At 51.1% G+C, this 23,404-nt stretch overlaps 1 protein-coding gene across 3 annotated transcripts in view; it reads right to left on the bottom strand.

Moving 5' to 3' along the window:
- LOC105186913 (frequenin-1) overlaps window positions 1–10,083 on the bottom strand; it is a 44,469-nt gene extending 34,386 nt beyond the window's left edge. The window contains exons 1-2 of one of the 3 annotated variants that reach the window (XM_011147426.3): window positions 10,005–10,083; window positions 5,826–6,691 (exon numbers count right to left, since the gene is read on the bottom strand). In XM_011147426.3, the coding sequence (XP_011145728.1) occupies window positions 5,826–5,889 (64 nt within the window). In that variant the 5' untranslated portion in view covers window positions 5,890–6,691; window positions 10,005–10,083. The other 2 variants (XM_025307419.1, XM_025307420.1) reach the window with 2 other exon arrangements.
- Window positions 10,084–23,404: the final 13,321 nt, after the last annotated feature.

Below are 23,404 nucleotides of genomic sequence, written 5' to 3' on the forward strand. Positions count from 1 at the left end.
CGCGATATATCTAGAAGGCTATTCATGCGTCCGTGGAAATTTTTACGGAGATATTCACGAAAGTCCCACCTCGTATATCGATCCGACCCGTGCGAAAATTGCGGAATCCCGAATAGGTTCGCAGATAAGATGGGAATTTTCCGGGGCGTTAAACACGCGAGAAGAAGGAGGTGCGCGCACGCGGTTGAAATTCACCGACGGGAGATAAAGGGAGATAGGGTCTATCCATCGGCTATCACAATTAAAATTTGATGAACGGTGTCTCGCTTGGAACGAATCTCTCAAGAAACTGCCGCACCCCTTTCCATTTTGCCTCGCCGCTTTCCTGATTTATCTCTTGAAAATCGATATATCGATTTAAAATAAATGAATGATGGAAAGCAATTTTTTGAGACACTTCCGGTGGAAAGAAAAAGTCGAGGGTGATGCCGTCTTACGTATTTTGACGAGTACTATCGAATGCAATTGTAAAGGTTCACAGAAAACGTCTAGACTTGGTTAAATTTTAGGAAGTCGGTAAATTTTAAAGGGCTGCGAATTTTGGTTCGAATCTAGGTTAAAATCTTTTTTTTAGTCGAAACTCCTCGGTTAGGGAGAGAGAGAAAGAGAGAGAGAGAGAGAGAGAGAGAGAAAATGCGCGCGCGCAGTTTCACCTCGTTATCAATAATATAAAATCCCCAGTAGAGAGCCATAAATAGCGCACCGAATAGCGCGATCTGGAGCGAATTTCCGCGACAACTGAGTTCCTACGAAGAAGCTGCCCGGCGGGAAAGTGCCCTTCGGAAGTGGTGTAACTCCCAACGAGTCGAGTATTAGAATCGAAAGTTATATCGGAGGTGCAGTGGCGGATCGCCGAAAGATCTGTCCGTCCGAGCGGCATAATCGACGCGAGAGAGGAAGATTTTTAGACTCGTAGCTGATTAACGAGGCGTGTACACGTACTCTCGGTGTACAAAGGCTAACCTATATGTATCCACAGCAGTTTAATGGATAAGAGCTTAGACTCGTGTCTGGCTACCTGAAGATTGAGGCTATCCATCACTCTCGAGTCTTTTGACCGACTCTTCGTCTGGGCAGCTTGTAATCCACTTTAGGGAAATACATGTGTGTGTGTGTGTGTGTGTGTGTGTGTGTGTGTGTGTGTGTGTGTGTGTGTGTGTGTGTGTGTGTGTGTATGTATGTATACAGAGTGTCTTATAACCAACGTTGCAGAGCTCGTGGAGACATAGAGCGGGTTAAGACAAATATAAAAGTCCCATACCGTTTTGTAATTCGCAATAATTATCGAGTTATTAATGACAGAAATTTGAGAAAAATGTTTGGTTGAATGAACCAATTTTCTGGCGAAGTAAAAGAGAGAGAGAGAGAGAGAGAGAGAGAGAGAGAGAGAGAGAGAGAGAGAGAACGATTAAGAAATTTTGACTGAAAATACCACAATTTTTAAGTTAATCACAAACCTTGATAAATTAGACGAGTGTTAATATTTTCAGTCGGTATTTCTCTGTTCTACCGTTCATATTTCATTTGCAAGCTGTATCATGGACCAAACATTTTTACTCATGAAGAAATTGTCGTAATCAGTGGTATATTAACGATAGAAGAAACTTAAAGTTCTCTGTCGTATAATTGCGAAAGGAGGACCATCGTTGTCAATGGTGCACCAACGATACTTGGCATAAAATTGATTCCTAGATATAATCGCGATACGATGCAAACGCGAGTATGTTATTTTGACACGTTGAATCGTGTCATTTGATTCATGTAGACATCATTTAACGTATCAAATGACACGAGCAAGAAACGGCAAGAAACGTGTAAAGAACGTGTAAAGAAAGCTTCAATCAATCACATACTTATACGTGTCAAAATAACATACTCGGATTTGCATCCCGTTTCGTATAATATTGAATTGAATGTGGAAGATTCATTTCAATTTGTTCGCGAGAAGGATACCGCGCGGTCAACATTAATTTTCCCGCATGGACCAATTCCTCGTGTGCGCGCATGTTTGCGCGTACGATCCGCGACGCCCACATCCACATTGTTCGCATCTTTAGCAAATATTTCGGAACAACGGAGATTAATTATCGCGAATAAACGTGGAGACGCGTGAGCGAGATATTTAATATCGTCCATCGTGGCATCGAGCGTTTCATCAGCCGCATCGTAAACATCCCTCGAAGTCTTGTGGCTCTTCGAATTCGCGCGATCGTGAGGAGATGGTGATCTGAACGTAAGTAATCCGAACGTCGGTATAAGGAAACGCACGCACGACGATTTGCACAGATCACTTGTAAACTGACAGCTCGGAAAAACCGAAATTATCATCCCGTTCCCGCACGATATAGAACCGAACGTACAAGTGGAACACAGAAGCAACGAGCAATTCAAAGGAGAGGTTGTTCTGCTCGTTAGGCGCGTGTAACGTTGCACCGAGATTATTTCTACATGCGGGTGTGGCGGAGACAGGACAGTAAATGAGCGCGATGTGCGAATTTCACGGCATGCTGAACCACTCGGTGTGCCTGAAAGAAAAGCAGTAAACCGAAGAATATTGTTGCACAAAATTGCATTTTTCCGCCGGCGCCACTCAACGTACACCATATAGTAAACAGGATGCTTTCAGCGAAGAACAAAAAGAGAGAGAGAGAGAGAGAGAGAGAGAGAGAGAGAGAGGAAAGACGGAGAGAGGAGATAATTTCAGACTATTTTAGCACGAACAACGTTGTTTAATTAATTCATGTTATACATTAGCGCAAGGTCCCGATGAGTAAAACGATATGAATGTTGTTTCGTATCATTTCCTGTAATTGCAGAAATTGAAAAAATACATTTGCGTGTGTGCGTGAGAATCGATTGAAATCTGTTTTTTTCACATGCTGATAGACGTATATATAGAGCGAACATGTCGGAGAGAGAAAGAGAGAGAGAGGGAGGGAGGGAGGGAGAGAGAGAGAGAGAGAGAGAGAGAGAGAGAGAGGTAGGATAGAAAGAGAGAGACAGAAATTAATATTTTATCTCGATAAAATATCGTCTCCCGTTAGTTGGGAAAAAAGAGGGGTAAATGTTCACACGCGTGTTTTCATGCGCACGGCTTGTCGCGGCGAGCTCAGGCGCGATTTACTTCATTTGCGAGATCAAAGCGCCGGTGTGACGTCAACGGCGGCGTGTAATGCGAAATGCGACTCGGCGATAGAATACGTCGGCACGCATTATTGATGGCAGGCGCGAACTCGCGAGACGCTACGTGGTTTAATAAAGTTCACGAAGCCGCATTCGCAGTGGTTATCCCTTCGTTGCGCGGTGTGCGCACAAGTTTTTACGTTGACGTATACTGGGTCATCAGAGTCGATCGAGTTAATAAATTGTAGACGCATTGAAGTACGAAGAAGCAAATAAGCGAACGATAGCTAGGCTGTCAGGAGATTCTGCGCACGGTGTCATTGTCTATATCTGACATAGTTTTTTCTTCATCTAGCGACTCGGCAGAAATGTTACACGCTCTAGACGCACTAGGTGGAAAAGCACCGCTTCTGTGCTTAGCGCGCATTCCAGATTTCGACGCGAGGCCTTTGCGGTCGTCGATTAAATTTCCTCGAGAAAGCTGGAGATTTCACTTTGCGAACATTCTGGATATCCATAAGGAGCTCTCAGCTCTCGGTGCGGACCGGTTTACGAAGAATAAGCGAAAAAAATTAGACATTAAGATAAAATGAAACGTCTCCGAAACGTTTCCGAAATCATTTCGCTGAGTGGCTCGGAAAATATTTATTGAATAAATATACTATTGCGAGGGAAACGAAGAGAGCGGGAATCAGGCCTGACCGCGATTCGTCTTTTCTCTTATCTTTCGAGCTCCTTCATAATACAGCTTCAGTTAACGGGAAGAACGAACACTTTCTCGCGAGCAGACAACGGTAGAATCTTATCGAGTCAATATATATTTTTCGTTTATTTTGCCAATTATCTTTCTTCGAGTCAAGAACAAATAATAAGATGGGCGGGAGAATGGCATTCTCTTTGAGGATAATCTACGTGGTCTTTCGTATCACCGACACAAACGATGACGTCGGAATCATCGGGTCCCTTCGTAAGAGTGAGAAGCAGGAACGCGTGTAGGAGGAATCGCCGACTTAGGATTCCGGAGTCGGTGGCCGATTCTCACGAAAGCGCTCGAAGCGGTTGAAATGGTTCGCGCGTCTCGATACGTAATGTCTATAATTGAGTTTGCCTGTGAGCGTGAGATCGTATCCGGATCGGAGTGACGAGGGCGAAATAATAAAGATCTACGTGAAATCCATCATCGATATCAGAGCGCGTAACGCAGGTCGCTTGGAAATATTCGAGCCAGAAATGCATCGCCCCTCGACGAATTTTGACCCGAATAACGCTAGCCAGCTCACAGAGAGAGAGAGAGAGAGAGAGAGAGAGAGAATAGAGTTTATTATCCTATGGGATGCAGTCGTCTATCGCCTAAGATATATAAAAATATTAGAAATAGAGCCAAGTGTCAATGCGGAAAAAGAAGAGAAATGCAAACAGCAGACGTATTAATAATTTGCAACATAAAGAGAAGAGAAATATGGCGCAAAATAGAAATGTATGTGAGAGAGAGAGAGAGAAAGAGAGAGAGGGGAGGGGGGCGGAGGCAGAGCACGTTGTATTAAAAGCTATATTCGGTCGGCCGATTGAACGGCTCCGTGAATTTTCTACGCTGGAATTATCTGGACTTATCGTCTCACGTGGTGTGAGGCTCTTGTCACGCAGGCTCGCGCGAGAACAATCCTAACCGCAGAAGACCCGCATTCTCGTATGCACGCGCGGATCGTTCGTTTTCCGTGTTCTCGATGTAAAACCGCGTCGTAAATATTAGACCTGTTCATACAAATGCGGTCGGTGCAGCAACTTTTTGCTGAAAGATTAAACAGAAGTCCGCGCCTGGATGTCGCGTTGCGCCGTGTCGTGCAGACATCGCGCGCGCGCGCTATCGAATGCAGCAGAGCTCGTTCAACGGAAACAAAGCCACGTGGCGTCGAAGCGCGGCGGTGTGCCTGTCGCTTCCGACAGGCCAACTTTGCTACGGCAATGGATTAAACACGTTTTATCGAATGAAGTAGAGGATACGTCGCTGCGACGAGTATTGAACGACTGCGCGATCGATGCGCGTTTAGCGCGCGCGGACAGAGGGAATAGAGTGCGGAGTAGAACGCGGAATGGACAAGTTAGAAAGAGAGACAGAGAGGGGGAGAGAGAGAGAGAGAGAGAGAGAGAGAGAGAGGGGGGGGGTGGACGCGAAAGGGAAAGAGAGGAAAACAGGCGAGAGGATGAAGAGCGCCCGGGGACTGTTTCCACGATTATATGCATCGCCAAAATAACGCGATAGGTCACTCGGAAAAACCCGTATCGAGGAGCGCCGCAACAGCACTTCGGCGCTCCTTTTCCTACGACGATCCACGCGCCAGATCGCTCGGAAGAATTCGTTGCCGGGGGACTTTTTGAAGAATGCCGCGCTGAAGAGGCTGAAGAGGGTCGTCGTTGTCGTCCGTCAAGCGTGCCCGACGCGTCGCGTCGCGCCGCAAAGACCATTTAACTCGGCGTTTACGCTCGGCGGATCGCGGTATCGCGGAAATTTATGGCGATCGCGATAATTAGGGACGACACGCGCCTCCGTATAATCCGCCGGCGGCACGACTTCGCACGCGTTCATTCGTTCGCGCACTCGCGAACGCGGGGACGAGGACGAGGAGTACGAGACGGAGTACGAGAATAAGGCACGCGCAGTAAACGAAGGAGCTGTTCGACGACAGCGGGGGTTTATTACTTACAGTACGTGTCGGTGGTGAGTCGATCGATGGTATCTTGCTTGAGTTTGCTGTTCTTCTTGCCCATCTTCGCAGCCGCGAACCTGACGCTCGCGCGAGTTGACGGTCTCCCTTGCCGCTCAATCGAATGTACTGTCCTTGGGGTTTTCCACTTCTGTCGGCAGCTTCGTTCTCACCGTCGAGCTCGCATGTCTCGAAGGCCGCCGCCGAGGTGCGCTTGATGAGCCGAGAGTGAAGCGCGAAGAATTGAAGGTCGCTCGAACTCGATGTCCCTCCCTTCGAGATCGAACACTGCGCCTAGAAGTCCGCGAAGGAAGCGGGACAGACACGCAGGAAGGAAGATGCCGTTCCTCAGCAAAGTTTCAGCACAAGGAGCGATCGTCCTTTCTGAAGCGCTTCCTTCCTATCGCGGGTTCCTTGACTCTTCCTTGTTTCGAGGTCGCGCAGGGACTCTCTATCGAATCCACTCGATAACTTTGCCGGCCGCAACTTCCTCTGCCGTTGAGGTACCAACAGAGTCCACTGTCTCGAGAAGTTTGCCGGTAGATCTAATTTGGTGGTGTATTTTGCAGGAAGCCGAACTTTCTTCGGTTTCGAGAAGCCGACGGCGCCGCGCGCGATAAATTTACGTCGCGATCGAGGGAGGTGCGCGCAGAGTCGGTTGTAACGCTCGGTCGAGTAAGTCGTAAGTGGAAAAGTTTGATTTAATTCGTCTGGCGCGCTCGGGTTTTCTTTAATTGATTTAAGTACGCACAGCGAGGGCGACGCGGGTCTCTCCGATACCACTCGTGCCACTCGTCTTGCTCAATGCGATCGACTCGTCGGTACGTCTTCCGCGTTGCGCTCTTTTTTCGATGATATTGCTTTTTCTGTGGGGAAGATATAGGAAGATCTTAATGCATCGGCTGCGAGGAAACTCTTCGTGCCCGCGTTTCCTGACTCTCGAAGCTGGTCGACGTAAAAGACAGCGGACGAGAAACCAAGAGGACTTGACCCGCGCGAAAATTTCTCAAGATGCGAAAATCAGCGCGTCCCTGACAATAATTTTCCGGCACAGCGAGCTCTCTCTCATGAAATTTTTAATCGCGCGCCGCTTGATCTCTTCGGCAAAGTTTCCAAGTAATGCTGCGCAGATGAGCACTCGCGACTCGCGGAGTTCGCATCGGAAAATTAAGACCAACTTGCCGAGGATGAGACGCTCGGAAGAAACGTCGCAGGAGTTCGTCGGGGGCGGTCGTGCAATCGATAAATTTGCCTTTGACTCTCGCAATTTTGGCGAGTTTGATCAATGACGCTGCTAAGTGGTGTCGCCGAATTTCCGCGACTGGTGCGCGCGATATTTTTATTTTTCGCGGACATATATACACACACACACACACACTCTCTCTCTCTCTCTCTCTCTCTCTCTCTCTCTCATCCACCGAAGATATTGGAAAGAGTAGCATGTACGAATGTTACTGACAGGAAGACATTATATCCCAGATCGAGCGCATCAAAGCTTCAAAGGTCGTAAGACGAAACGACCGATACGATCTACTTTCCGGATTCGCGCTAGTAGCCAATCCCTCCTAGACCATTATGTGAAGGGCTTTAAAGGTCAACAACGTTACGATATCTCCAGCCTTATCCGCGGGATTAAACAGTATTTCCACTAATGTATTTCCTTAGCTCTCGCTGTCATGCTTCGCCCGCTCCGCCACGATCCGCCTTTAATCCTTCCGCTTTTCCGAGCGTCGTAAAGACATTATATACATTAAATACATTGAAACGTTTATTGTATTAATATCGTATTAATATAATAGTCGCTGCTGATGCGAAATTTAAAGACACAGGAGTATAAAACTATTTTATTATCCGGTGCTGTTAATTGGAGCCACCGAAATTCCACTTTTTTGCGGATGTATGTCCGCAAGAAACGTCGAACGCGCGAGCTCGACACACCGTCTTTCGCGAAAACTTGCGATTAGGAACACGCGAGCGCACAAATCCCCGTCCACGTACAAACGATCGAAATAATTACGCGCGGTGACTCGGTGATAGAGACCGCGATCGATTATACGGCGGAAGAGACTTCGACAGTTTTATCAATACATTGATCGATCGCAACGTCATTAGCGCCGCTGAATAATGAATCTCGCCGTTCCCGCGTTTTCGACGTCTTTCATCTTGACGTGTCTCGGCTTATCGGCCGAGTGGATTAATTGAGTCATTATCGGAGGCTGCGAAAAATCCCGGCGCATGCTGGAGAATTCCGGTCCGCGGCCGGCTGTGGACAGCGAGGCAAGATGGAGAAATACGGTCCCTCGCGGGCGCGCACCTAACTGATTCGAAACGAAGTCATGTCCGTTCATCGAAACTTCGTGAAAACTTGATCCGACGGGATAACAATAAGTGAACAAGGCTGGTCTTTCTCCTCGAGCGGGTCGAACGAGATGAAGTTACGGCAAAGTTACTTTCCTCCGCCTTAATATGGAGATCTTATTCACTCCTGGTGACGTTTGTGGTCGGGTAAGAGGAAGCGGGTAACTGTCTCGCCGGCAGAAGGAGGGACAGAGCGGAGAAGAGTCTTCGCACGTATATCCATGCATTCGAATGCAGATCAGCTGTTGATGCGAATTCACGTCACGTCGCGTCGCGTCACGTCGCGTCGCGTCGCGTCGCGTCGCGTTCTGCCGTTCCACGAACTTGGCGGCCGCTGGATACTCCGGCTTTGATTCATACGCTGTTCATAGCGTTGCGTCGCGCGGAATCGCGCGGAAGTCGATCCGTCCTTTGCGCGACACACAGCGACACACACCAAGGCTGCGGAGGAGAGGGCGAAGGGTGGCCTGCGAAATTCAGCGTTACCGAAGGCCGCGGGAGGACCTCGTCGAATGATTAACTTCCGGTCGAGGTCGTGCTGCACCCTTGACCTCGCGCCACGTCGCGTCGCGTCGCGCCGCGTCGTGCGCGATTACGGCGGCTGCAGGAGCACGCTTAATATTACGTTGTAACGAACAGGCGAACGATGACGAACGGTGACGGAAATGTTCGAGGACGCGCTTCCGAGGACGGTGCGTGCGTAGTAAGGAGCGACGCGAGGCGGAAGAGCAGAGAGCGAGGCTGGAACGCGAACGCGAATGCGGACGGTGGCTGGTGGGTGTTGGGGGCGGCGGCGGTGGCGGCGGTGGCGGCGGGATCGAGCGCAATTTCACGTTCTCCGCGAATTCGGGTCCTCTGGAGAACGCTTCCGGCTGCAACCTGATTATCGGCAGCGACACACACCGGCGCGCGGCGTAGCGACCATTCATAAAACGGGGACCAGATATCGACACGAGCCTCTCCGAAGTGCACTAAAGCGTTGTGCGTCGTTCGAAAGCTTTCTTCGTTAACCGTGCGATAAAGCATATTATCGTCGCGAAAGAGAAAACTGAGAGGAAAAAGGCAGAGAGAGAGAGGGAGAGAGAGAGAGAGAGAGAGAGAGAGAGAGAGAGAGAGAGAGAGAGAGAGAGAGAGAGAGAGAGAGAGAGCGAGAGAGAGAGAGAGAGCGAGAGAGAGAACACCAGCTCACACGCTTTTCGCAAAAACGTCGATAGCTCGATGGAGAACACCGCGGAGACACTGAATGAAGGCGGCGAGAGAGTAACAGCTGGCGGGAACTGCGTTACGCGTACATTCCAAAGAGCCCTTCGCGTTATCAACCCGAGTTATCACTGATAAAACAGACAGGTTAGGAAGAGGGGGAGAGAGAGAGAGAGAGAGAGAGAGAGAGAGACATTATGCTGGACAGTTTGACGAAGATTCAGAACATCGGTGTCCAGATAATTCGCTCGCGATACGCTCGCTCCGACCGAGGCTCATCCTCCACCGATATGTAAATCATAATCTCGGTAAGCGGAGTCGTGTCCGACTCATTGCGATAACATCATGGCGGATCGATCGCTCGCTCGCAATCGGCTTTGTCACACGTAAGTCCGCACGATTAAACGGGACAGATGCTCCCACGGACGCGCGACGAATCCAGGCTTGCCTCCTCTCTCTCTCTCTCTCTCTCTCTCTCTCGGCCTCACGTTTCCGGTGTAATCGCTTCCGAGAGAGCGCGGTCGCGCGTGCGATCGTGCGAACCCGCTCGGCGGCGCGTTCCTTCGCGAGGACTTTACCGGAGATTCCGTCGTAAATAGGGTTTCATTCATGAGTTCTCACCGCTGGCGAGGTACGTTCGTCGGTGAAGCGCGGACCAGTGACGTCATAGCGTCGCGGCGCCTGGCGTCAGACTGGCTCGGCGATGACATTATGTGGAAGTGTGGTGGAAGCTTACGAGGGCGCAAGCGCACCCACCATTCGAACTCGCAGGAGATGCTCGACTATCCTCCCTCCTGTTTCCACCCTCCCTCCCTCAACCGCCCTCCTGTCCCCCGTCCTACCTAGGTTCCACCGTCCGATTCCGCTACCTTCGATCCTCCTCGCGTTTTCTCCCTCTCTCTGTCGGCCGGTTGCTTGCCATCTCGGTCGATCGCGCGTATCGCGTCGCGTTTCCGTCCTTATCTCTCTTCCGTCGATTTTCCGACTCTCTCCCTCCCTCCCACGCTTGCTTGCTCGCTCGCCTCGCTGCCCTCCCGTCTTTTTTTCCATCCTCGTAGAAGATCGTTCCGTCTCGATTCTTCGTACGGCGACGGTGGCAGTCGTTCTCTCTCTTTCTTTCTCTCTCTTCACCTCGCTTCGCCTCACCTCACCTCACCTCACCTCACCTCACCAAACCTCACCTCACCTCACCTCACCTCACCTTACCTCACTTCACTTCACCTCACCGCACCTCACCGCACCTCGCTTTGCCCCGCCTCGTCTCGCCTCGCCTCGTCTCGCCTCACCTCGCCTCGTCTCGCCTCGCTCCGCTTCGCGCCGTCTCTTTCGCGGACCTGTTTCTGCCGCTTTTCATCCCTTTCTGCCCTATTCCTATGCTGGATGCTTTTGCTTCCTGACTTCCATTTGATCATAATTCTCATCTTATAAATATTATTAACACCCCTGCGCTTTCGGAGGAGATTCAGTCTCCAGGTACGTCCTGTAAACTTCCATTATAGAATTAACCCGCCCGAATATTCGTAGGGACACGTTTTTATTGTTATTTATCATTGTCTCTTATTGCCGGAACGCCAGCGTCGTTTCCCCTGCCACCACCAGTTGTGCTCTCGTTTTTAACTTTATTCGGAACTGCAATAAGTATTACTTTGCGCCGTGCTTGCGCGCTTGACCCCTCAGTGCACGGAATTTTTACCGTTCCTTGCATGCGATACGCAAAGCGCGCGAGTTTCCTTACACCGTCAAACAGAATTTCTAACAAATTGAAAGAAGTCGACGTTATTGCGTTAAAATACGTCGACCTTTGTCTCAGACATAATATGACACGACGTGACGCGGGGGAACGACGACGGTGGCGAAGCAAAAAAAGACGCGACGCGTCTCTGGTACGTGATGAGACTTTTCCCGGCGTCTCTCTCACCGGGGACGCGACGAGATCAATCACTGCGTTATTAGAAAGAAAAAAGAACTCATCGGCCGCGGGGCAAAGGGATTAATCGCTTTGCGCGTGCGCGCGCTGATAACAGCTGCTCCGAAAATAGAAAGAAATGAGAAAATGTAAAGTGTGAAAGCGGTGTGAGAAACGGGATCGCGGCGAAGAAACGCGCAGGGAAGCGTAACGCGGGCGGAAAGTAGTTTTCCTGGTGTTTTATCGCGATGAGATCAATCACTTAAAAACGCTGTCGGTTGCCGCTCGTAGCATTTTAACGCGAGGGATACAGCTGCGGAGCAACATTTCTCGATTGAGCGCAACTTGAAGGGATGCAGTGGAGGAGGAAGGGGGGAGGCGATGGTGGTGATGGTGGTGATGGTGGTGATCGACGGTGTGTAAATTTCTGCTATCGCAGATTTTCGTTGGCACGCGCCCGAGCCGGACGGTCGCTCGATTTCTCTCGACCGATCTAAACCAGCGCGCGGCGGCTCCATGAATAAAAGAAGAGGTTCGCGTGACGCCGCTGATTCGCCGGCTGGTTCGATGACAAAACGATTTATTTAAGCCTCCGCTTTATCCACGCCGGTGCTCGCGGAACCGATTACGTCGCCGTAAATGTTGTGTATCACGTGATACCGGCCTCTCAGACACTCGCAATCGGCATAGAAATCACGGAGAACTGGGGAGGGAGGGGGGCGAATGTCGCTCGGAGAACTTTGTGATTTTTGTGCGGAGTTCAAAATCGTGATCTCGCTATAATATAATGGTTTACTTCGCTCTTAATCCTTTCTCCCAATAGGATGATTACTTACGTGACGCCACAATTACAAATCTTCACAGAGCGACGTCTAATTAAGCCGTGACAAAAGCGCTCTGCGAGCGCGCTCGAGCTACGTCCTATCCTCCTCCCTCTCAAGAATCCATCCTCCACCCGAGAACGCGAGCGCACTCGCTCGCTCGTATTTTTGCTGACCACCGCGAATTGATTTAACCGGTCTTTATCGGTGAGCCGCGAGGTTCTCGGTAACGACCGTGAGCACGCATTAACCCTCCTCCCTCCGGGACGTGGCATCCCGTCCGCGAAGTAATAACAAAAGTGTTTGGACGCGGCGGCGGCGGCTAACAAACGGAACGCGGACGGAAACGGAGCACGTCAGCAGTCCTATGGTACCCTCGACATAAAAACGTCGTCAATGATGACCTCCCGCTTCGGCCCTCATCCTCTCCCACGTCGTCCTGGCGAGTGGAGCCGCGATCAACAAGGATGTCGGCGACAATAACAGAATACATTCGCGGTGCGCGAGCGTAAAACGCGATTCGTCAAACTGTTTACGGCCGTCCGCGATGCTTCGGTGAATAATTGCCCGTTCGCCGCCTCCCGCCTCCCGCCACACCCGCCGCCGCCGCCGCCCCGCGACACACGGACCTACCTACGCCGTCCGGCCGCGGGACGGGGTGATTCCTCAACTTCAGCTCGGGAGAGCTCGCAAGAGAAAAACGTCACACTGCCGAGGCGAAACGCGACGCGGTAATTGATGCAACGGTGGAAACGGCATGTTCCCCGGCGTGACGAATGCAATGCAAATTACATCGCGTTTTACCACCGACTTATCCCCCGTCCGCACGTCCTCGATTCATCTCGGCGCGTCGAAGATTTTTATTCTGCTTAAACATTAGGCGCGCGCCGCCCCGTAATGTTATTCACCTAATGCATTCTTAATAACGCCGTCGCTGCTTTATCAAGAAATACATCTCGCGCGAGGTATGAAGTTGGCCGCGCCACGCGAAATTAAAGTCGTATCTTCGGCCGACCACTCGTCGGACAAAAAACGGTGTTAACGAGAAAAGAAATAGCGTCGAGCGATATGTTGTGCTTATGCTATTATAAATATTCATACGCGCATCTCTTTTTCGGAGCGCGCGCGTGTGCGCCTTTAATTTTCTTTCGTGGGAGCTCGACAGCGAAGGATAGCAGAGGGTGAGAGAGAGAGGGAGGGGGGAAGAGAGAATGCTGGAGAAACGCTCAGAAATATTAGATATGTCGGCTAGTGTGTATTCAATCTGTCGTTATTTTCCTCTCCGTCATTGTACATCTCGTTTTTTCCTCGAATTATCTGTGCGACAAGCCGCGTCTTACAGAGAGGGTCTTATGGTTGTTACACAATTGTAATAACTCTTAAGCGGTTGTATATATATGTCCACTGTTGCACTCAACCCGATCTATTCCTCTTCCACGCGCGCAACACCTCTTCGATGTGACATCGATTGATGAAGCTCACTCGCGAGTTTCTTTTGAAAATCTATCGATCTTGATTAATTCCTTTAATTTCCTCCTTCGTAGCGGGAGCGGTAGAAGTTCGAGAGAATGGGGAGAGGGGATCGTGCAAAGATGGATTCTCGTCGTCACGGTATGACGAAGAAAGTCGGAAGAAGAAATCTCGATAGTATTTCGGCAAGTCCCACGGTGGCGTGTCATGCGAAAATTGCGGTTAGAGCTGCTCTGTTCGTCGAAGAAATAAATCGCAGGGAAACGTGACTCCCGTTCCTTAGAGGGATATATGATTCTATTTGCGGGAACGACCGAGAGAGAAAGAGAGAAAGAGGGAGGAGAGAGAGAGGCAGTATGAGAGAAAGAGATGACAATATGAGCGAAATAATGATGTCGACGACGGTGGTCTCGAGCGGAAAATTGAATCCGCGTTAAAACGCAGCCGAAAACCGTCCGGATTGCACCGCTACGTCTAATCTGAATATCCGCCTCGCTTCGCGACGCATCGCTCAAATTTGCGCGCTTGTTTCGCACTTCCTTCTTTGGTCTCTCTTGGGTTTCTTGGGTCGCTGTTTTATTTCCTTGTCCTGCGCGCAATGAAGCCCCTAAGCCCCGCGTGCGAGCGCGTGCTCGGTTGTTGAACAATTTCTGTAACAAGCGCAGTAATTAGGAAAGTGTGTGAAAGTTCGTGCGAAAACCGGATTAATCCCTCTCCCCCTCCGTCCACCCTCACGCTCAAACACGTTCAACCGACTTGGTAAGAGGAAAATTTGATATCTCAGTCGGTCGGGGATGGGGTTTCGCGTCCGCGAAATTAAGTCGGTACATTGTCGCGTTTGTTTTTGCAGCTGCGTTGTGAGAGGACGTAGAGGAGGGAGGGCTAAGAGGAGGAAGTCTACGGCGATTTATCTTAATGGTAGCCACGTTAATTGCGAGGCAAATTGCGACACTCGGGTAAAACTCGCCGTCGCGGCGGTGGCGGCGCCGGCGCCGGCTCTATCGTCGAAATCTTGCCGCGCGCTCTCGAGGCTTCTCGGCGTTCGTACTCGAGACTGACCGCGAATTACACAGTCCGCGCACGGCGCTTTTGTTTGATTTTGCGTTTGCAGCAGATGCGCGGCCGCGCCGGCTCTCGAAGCGAATGTCCTCGGAGCGAGAGGCGAACGGTCCGCGCTCACGGAGACGTGCTCAAGAGGGCGACTCGGTACTCTGGAAGTTCCACGCGTTCGCGTCGTCATACCACGCGCCGACTAATTTACTTATTTGCATTGAATTCCGCGCTCTGGTGCGCTGAATTCTCGGCGGAATAAAACGTTCGTCGCGTGGCGCCCCGTGAGAAAAAAGAGAGAGAGAGAGAGAGAGGAGAGAGAGAGAGAGAGAGAGAGAATGTTCGTCGAGGGACGCTCCACGACGCGAACCGCCGCGCAGGCCAACTTTTTTCGTCGCTAATTAACCAGCGTTCTTTTACTTATCTCACTTTCATGGCACAGAGAAACTTCTTTCTAGCCGCGATCCTTCGATCGGAAGATCCTCGACGGTAGTCGAGGCGTAAAACGACGAGGATTCGCCGCTGCGGCGAAATTCGCGCCGCCACCGTGTGTATATTCTCCCGTGTGTGCACAATCCGCCCGATATGCAAACCCGCGGCGTGCATCTCATTTGCGTTTCGTGACAATTTAGTAATTGCGAGTTAGCACAGTGAAGGGCCTTCCCAGTAGTAGCAATTAGAATGGGAGCGAGACGCTCCAATAATGTCGGCACTGATTTATCGGACTATTTCCGCTCGGGTGTCTCTATCTGCCGCGGCGCAGCCGCTTCTTTATCAACGGCCTGCGGAATGCGGCGGGGCGTGAGTAAACGGCTTCGTTAGAGGCCCACCGGACCTACCGACCGGAAGAGTCGTTAACCACGGCAGCGAAGTACACGCGAGCAATTTGCATCGACGCCAATTTCGCACGCGCAGCGAAGCAAGCTGCTTCCCATTTGCACCCTGAAATAAATTACGAATAATTATTATCGGACGGCACCTCGCGCTCTGTCGCGCATTATGCACATTCCGTCTCGGCGGCAGCTTCGGAATCGGGAATGGGCTCGCACGCACGCACGCACGCATGCACGCACGCACGCACGCACGCATTACGATTGTATAGCGGTAATCGTTTTATATCGATCTCCGTAATTCGAATGTACCATCCATTGACCGCGCCGCGCTCCTCGTACCTTTCATTTGTTGCGATAAAACGCGCAACATCTGTAACGCGGCGACTCGAATGTACGACCGTCCGGAATTTATCAGGCGCGATGCATCGTAATTTCAACGCGCTAATACGCTACTTCCGCGAACGTGAGCCAGCGCTGGGTGTTATAAATTAATCAATGCGCAACTGGAGCAGCAGCCGGTGAAAAATAAATGTTCGCATTCGATATCGAGGGGAATATCATGCATCTGATTATACAGACTGACGATACGAGGCTGGCGAATAATTAATGGTATTCAAACAACGAATATCAATATTCACTGCTGTTCGATTGATCCGCGCGGGAGAACACGCTATTAGTCACTGGGAAATATTCCTGCAAATTTTTTTTATTTCAATCTATTCCTCTTATATTAAATTGTCCCTTTGCGCGATGCTCCTCCTTCTCTCTCTCTCTTTCTCTTTCTCTCTTTCTCTCTCTCCCTCTGAGATCTAAAGTAAACGAGCTGTCAATGGTTCAACTTTTGAGAGAGCCGATACCTTCATCAATTTCTCGTTATTACAACGAGAGCTCGCGACGCCTAAGAAAGAGAGCCTAATTAATAACGTGACAGGGTGACTCTTGCGGATCGTTCTCCCTTCGACGCGTCTCGTTTGACATGCGACTAATAAGAGAAACGTCTGTCTAAGGGACAAGCTAATTCGCCCGAAAGAGTCGCGCGACCCCGAACGTAATCGCCGAAAGAGAATTGCCGAAGGGTAGACAGTAGAGAGTGCTCGTTCACCCCTGTGGGTGCTTTCGTCGACGAAGCCACCCTGTATCGACCCAGCAACGCCCACCCAAAGAGCAACCCCCACCATGGATGACCCCATCCACCAGAGCGACCGGTACCATTTCGTCCAAAAATTCCAGCACAATGCGTCGCTCGCGCACGCCAAGTCTACGCCGGCCACTTTTTATTCGCAGCACGTGAGATCAACGATCCTCCCTTCCTCCTTTTCCCCTTACCCGTCGAATGTTCGTCGCTAATCCCTTCTTCCCCTCCCCCTTCGAGTCTTCGCAGTGCTGACTGGACAATTTTGCCTGCGCTTTTTTTTTCTTTCCTTCTCCTCCTCCTCGGGTCTCCGCCGAATCTTGGAGCGGATACAGAACGGAGGTCCGCGATGCGACGCGGTGTCGCGTCCCGATCCGGAGCCGGACGGGGGACATTATCCGCATTACGTCGGTCGGGCGAGAGAACAAGAGCGAGACACGCTCGGACTTGAAAAATCGGGGATGATTTACAACCGGCATGACAAAGCTGGAGGGGAATAATTCGCGACGCGACTTCGCACGAGTACGCGATGTTATTGTATATAACGAACTCTTTCTCTCTCTCTCTCTCTCTCTCTCTCTCTCTCTCTCTCTCTCTCTCTCCTCCTTTTTCTTTTCCCCCTCTTTCCTCTCACTCACCGAGCTTTCACTTCTTCCCCTCCCTCCGGAGGGGTAAGAAGATATAAAAGTAAAGTTTGCGGCAAGTGGATCCATCGGCGCACCGCCCGCCGCCGCCGAGTTGTACAATATTATTCGCGAGTGTATTCGCCGCTTCACGAGTAATAAGGGACAAACGATGCTACTACTAATATTTCATTAAACTTCCCCTTTGTGCACGAGGCGCAATAAAACGTCCCAGCCCGGCCGAGTTGTAAACCTGCGAAGTGCCAGTAACGGAATAAATTGAACGCTGTAAACGTAGTGTCGTCGTCGTCGTCGTCGTCGTCGTCGTCGTCGTCGCGGCGGCGGCGGCGGCGGCGGCGGTGACAGCGACGTCCCAGAATCCCGGATATGGATAACGATTTAATTCCTTTCGCACTGGAGTCTATTCCCGGCGGAAGGCCCTCGCATTCGTGGAGAGTTCCCTCCCGGGAGCGCCGCGCAGTAAAAAGGATAACGAGGACCGCCGCGGCGCGGAGAATGCACTTTGTATGCAAACGCACGGGGGATGGTCGTTAATTCTCCGGCACCGAACGAACGAGCGAGCAGCTATCTCCTCAGATAACCCCTCGTTATGCCGAATGACTAGTTAAAACTTCCGCTCGGCCACGAGCGCTCGCGTCGGCGCACCGTGTGCGCCGCTTGATTAATCTCTCTCTCTCTCTCTCTCTCTCTCTCTCATCTCCCATTGCTTTCTCCCATGGAAAGTAACTGGGTGATACGATCTCGCGATACGACGGGGCATTCGACGAGCGAAGACTGCACAGGGGGATCTTACGATTGTCTCACAGACGCGCAGGTTGTTTCGACAAGCGGAAGATCAGGGGAATCTACTTCGGAAAATTTTACACCGTCCCTCTCCTCGACGTTTCTCGTCCTCGTGCGAGAACGTGCATTCGTCCGAGACGAGGCAAGCGACGCGAATGTGTCGCACGTAGTTGGCTGCCGACACGGCCAATTGCGTTCCCTCGATTCGCGATCGCTCGGGATTTAAACTGCAGACGAACGAGCGAGCGAGCGCAACGTCAACGAAAAGAGAGTTATTGTAATCCTTCGCGCGTCTCTATCCATCTGAGGACGCGATTCCGTCGAACGTTCGGAATTTCGCGCGATATGCGCGGCGATGCGCGACGTTATTTCCCTGGAGAGACGCGTGTCGAGGACACACGTGCGAATTAAATCCTCTCGCTTCTCGCGAACACGTTCTTCGCGGAGCAGTCGCGTATCAACGTGCGACAATCGGCATTCTCGCGCCTTCTTCGCGATTCCTGTCTATCCTGTGACCGACGAGAGCCGGTCACATCCTTGAACAGCCGTCGCTGTTCCCTCGATTTGAATCGATCACCCGTAGTCGCTTCCACTCGCAAAACCTCTTTCATCATCTTCGCGGAGATTCTCTCGTTGTCTTACTCTCATCGCGAGATAATATGACGCATTCATCCTTGCCGCGCTTATTTTCTGCCGCACGAGATGCTCGCCATTTATTTCGCCGTGAAATCTACGTGCAGACGCCGAGACCGAACGTCTACGTTAATCCGCGAGCTTTGTCCACGTCTGGAATACAAGCGGCGATTAAAGATGATGACGACGACGACGACGACGACGACGACGGTCGCGAATCCCGAGGAATCCGCGCGCAAATTTCTTCGCTCGCGCGAACGTCGTTGGTGTCGGTGAAGGGCCCACACTTTTCGTTATCTTTGCGCCACAATATTACCACAGAGCGGTTCATTGCCGAGTGTGCGATATTGCACAACGCCCACCCCCTCTCGGTTGCCTCTCACCACCATCATTCCCAGCCGTTATGAGTTTCCAACGTCGAGTCACACTGGCACTCTTTCAAGCGGCTTGATCCTTTTCGCGTTTCGTTCTTCGACCGAGTCTTCCCTGGCTGAACCATTCGCTAATAAATTTCAAGAGCACGGTGGCGAAACGCCGCACGATGATAGAAGCCAGCCATTGTCTCAATCTGATTCAGCCTTCAACAGGTCTCCCCCTCCGCCTCACGCTCGGCGCTTGATCGCAAACTTTACGATTCGACCACCGACGCGAATCTTAATTTATCGTTCTGGCGAAGCGGCGACAGTTACGAACGTTTTGTTTCCTTACACTGTATAAAGTAAAATTAATGGAGCCAACTCGAGTCGAGTTAAGTAACATCGACTTTAGAATTATAAATATATGATTAATCAACTGTCTCTCCCAGTTTTCCAAAATTTAGATGTTCTTTTATGGGTTTCTGTTCTGGCGTAAGACAAGCTCAAAATTTAATTCAAAGAGATGCAATTCCTCTCTAAGTTTCAGTTTCGTTTACTTTTTAACGTTGACTAAGTTGTGTAGTTAAAATTTCAAAGGCAGATTGTCGATCTCGCTATTACTTACCTTAGTTTGACCGTACTAGCGGTTTACGCAACAAAATTCGCGTGTAATTCTGAGACTTGGTCCTTTCCGCTCAATTTTTTTTCCAATATACGAGAGACAAAGAGAAATAGGAATCAGCTGAAATTACTCGACCGCGATAAACCGCATGCTAAATATTGCTCGACATAATCTCGATCGCTTATGGTAAGCTCGCAAAAGTCAAGTCGCGCCAAGTCCGCGGCGTTTCCTCGCTACACGAGAAAGTGCAGATTTCGTGATCAGCATCGTGAGCATTCGTGAGCATGTGGCTCTAAAAGGAGAGATTCTCAAGATCGCGCGGATCGAGGGTCACACACGCACACACACACACACAGTAAGGAGGATTAACTGCTCGCCCGCGACAAGTGATCGCTCAGCTACCTGACTTCGCCAGCCGTCACTACAATCGCTGCCGACGCGTTGCTTTCTCCTTGTTCAAAGAAAAAAAAAAAAAAGAGAGAGACAAAAAACACGCGCGTCGGGCAACAGGTGTAGAAAGAGAATTACGCGCGTCTGGATCGAGCCAGTTAAAACCTATTTCCGAATGAGAGGTCGAAAGAAATCACTCTTCTCTCTTGCTCTCTTTTTCTCGCGTGAAGCTGTTGAATTAACACGCGAAATGTCCCGACGACGAGCGTAATCTTTCGCGCGCACGTGGGTATTAGATATCAAGTATTAACAAACTCTCACACTGACCCGACGGAAGCGGAACTTGCCGTCAGAATGATTAATACGTGCCATTATACGTTCCGGCGAAATTAAACCTCCAGATCCAATCGGGAGACGGGCGTCGAGACGGGCGGCCGCGCGCGATGTAACTATTGTTTCGGGCGTTTATTAACTCGCGGTACGTGAATGAACGTCGCTGCGCCGGGAGACACCAGCGAAGTATGGCTGAAGTATAAGACACACGTCGAGCGTCCGCGCGAGTAACGGCAGCTCTCGTATTACTCGCGTTTTTCAACAGGTGGTGTGAACGTTGGCAGCGCGACGCGAGCAGCGATGAGCAGCGCGACAAAACGAATGCGCCGAATGTGGGAAAACACTCCGCTAAATTCAGCATCTGCCATCTGCGCCGCTGCGGCTTCAGCGATATTTTCCAGATACACGCACGCGGCACGTCACTGCGTTCTTCGATGCGACTTGCGCGAGAGTTGACGCGGCGCGTTAAAATGTTCCCGCGCGAAGCAGCCGGCCGGCTTTGAGGTGCGTCCGCTCGTTCGTTCGTTCGTTCGTCGCGAATCCGCGACTTTTCAAACCAGATGATCCGGACGAGCGTTATTTTTATCGTTTGTTTCTTCGAGAAAGCATCTCTTCGATCTGTCCACAGTCGTCACGGATAACGCGGATAACTTCGACGGTATCTCGTCTCATCTTCGAACAACACTCGTCATTTCTGACCTACTTATTCGCGACTTTTCGCGCGCATACACGCGCGCGCGCGCGCGTGAGATGCGCTCCTTCGACGCGAGGAACGACAGATTAATGAGCTGCGCGGAAACAGCCGCTTTTGTGGAGTTAAAAGCGCACGCGACATCATCGGCGCGGTGCGCGGTGTTTCGCGTAGACGCGGACCTTGACAAATGGACGCTGCAGCTGGCTTCTCCCTCGGGATTTCGATAAATTAAACATGCCGGGGAAGGATACGATTTGTAAAACGTCGCCGCGGGATGCCGGGCAACAACGACGCCCGTCTCGCGCAAGACATCGCGACATTTTTCTTCGCTACTCCGGCATTCGTCCACACGCGCGCGCAAGCATGCATATTAATATCGCGCACCTGTACGCGTACGCGCGCCGCCGCACACATCGTGCGGACACACGACCCGACATGGAGGGTGCGCGGCACTGATTATCACGATGATGATGCGGCGCATACGCGACACAGGTAACACGTCCGCGAGTCGCGAGGATCTTCAACGCGAGCGTCGCAATCGCGAGGAAAGTGTCTGGAATCAATTAGCATAAAACGACATGTTAACAATTGCAACAAGTGCTGCAAAGTGCTGAACACGGCGATAAAAGACGCCGGGGGATGACGGCTTACCGATATTTCCGCCCGACAACATGGCCGTCTGACTCGTCGATTTCACATCGTGTGAAAACGAGAGGATACGAAAGTAACGAGACTTGTTTCCTCAGAAATCGGCGAGTCCGCGGCGAATAGACCACCAAGACGAGAAACCCGACATGTTTAGCGCAGACGTGCCTTCCGCGAAGGCTGTGCTTCCGAAGGGACATAAAAATTCCTCGGACCACATCGGCGCCGCGGCACGCAGGGATATTCAGACCCGGATTTTTTTTTTCGCCCGATTACTTTTCCAATCAGAATTTTACGAGTCTGCCGGCCGTCTTTTCGCGCAGCCCTCCTGCCACCGCGCGCCGTGCGGTTGCGACGCGGCGGTCCGGACACAGAGAAAAAGAGAAAGAAAACGGCCGGGGAATCGGCCAATCGGCGTTATAGGGTTTGCTGAACGAACCCTTAAACGGGTCACCGATACATTAATTCCTGTCGCTGTGTCTGCTCAACGTTAACGAACTCATTACGTAACGACGCTCGTGCGGTAACGACGCCCACACCATCGTCCGCTCGTCGCCTCTAGAAAAATGGGAAGCGCAGATCAGCCGTGGCGACGGCGGCGGTGGTTTCCGGTAATTGAGGAACGGCCACGGGTACTTACGATGCGCTTCCTCTCATCTTACGCGATTTAAGAGACGCGTTCATTAAAGGAAAAACTCGTTGGGAGTCGGCAAACGGCTGTATCCCCCGCTCGTATGTACATAACAAGGGATAAGTCGAAAATAACGATGGTTTTATCATATCGCGTCCGCGGTAGTTTAGTTACGACACACGCACACACATGTATACATGCGCTTACCGTGAAACGATCATCGTGTACCAGCGAGTTCTTCGATCCGCAAAATAATCGTATTCGCTCAAGCACAGTTGCACGGTTGCGCTATTTTCGCGCGATCCACTTCCGACGAGAATTGACTTCTCCGAGTTGATGTCTCAATAACGGCGTGTGCTAAAAGAAAAAGTGCACAGTCTTACGACTCGTACAATCGCGCTGAGTTGTCCCGGCAGTTTGACCAAGAATCACGCGATCAAGTGTTGATTTTGAGAAAAGCGACGAGGCGAGAGACGAGCGCAGGGATCGAAATCCGCCGCCGTCGGCGACGAGAAGCGCTCGGTGCCGCCGCTATTCGTCGAAGCCGCGCCAACTGCTCGGCGGGGTTAATAAAACCGGGCTACTTCCTCGCTACTTGGTGCGCTATAGGACGAGCGACGGGCCGCGAGAAATCGTAATTTAAATGGAGAGATGCAATTTCGCGTTAATGGGGAGAGCCGCGGCGTAAAAAGTTTTACGAGCTTCCACGACGCGTCGTCGTGTGTAGCCGGGTGGAAAACTCGACTTCCATTCGCGCGACATTAGCCAATTTCCGGGACTCTCGCGCGACTTTCATACTCCGGCGGGCGTGTATCGCGCGCTTTAATGAACTTGGACGCGGACGGACCCCGGCGGAACTTTTCCCTTGCAATTAAAGTGACTGTCGTGACTGCCGGGTGAGACACGTTCAGAGAGGGAGAGACGGAGATAGAGATGAAGATAGAAAGAGAGGGAGAGAAAGCGAGAGAAATCCGCGAGAGGACCGCGGAAGCGGGCCAGTTGGTAACGAGGAGATATCGACTGACAAGCTGGAGGGTTGAAACTACCTCGCGCTTGCCGTAGCCGGCAAGCGTTATCA

Source organism: Harpegnathos saltator, unplaced genomic scaffold (assembly GCF_003227715.2).
Source record: "Harpegnathos saltator strain DR-91 unplaced genomic scaffold, Hsal_v8.6 scaffold86, whole genome shotgun sequence".
Lineage (NCBI taxonomy): Eukaryota > Metazoa > Arthropoda > Insecta > Hymenoptera > Formicidae > Harpegnathos > Harpegnathos saltator.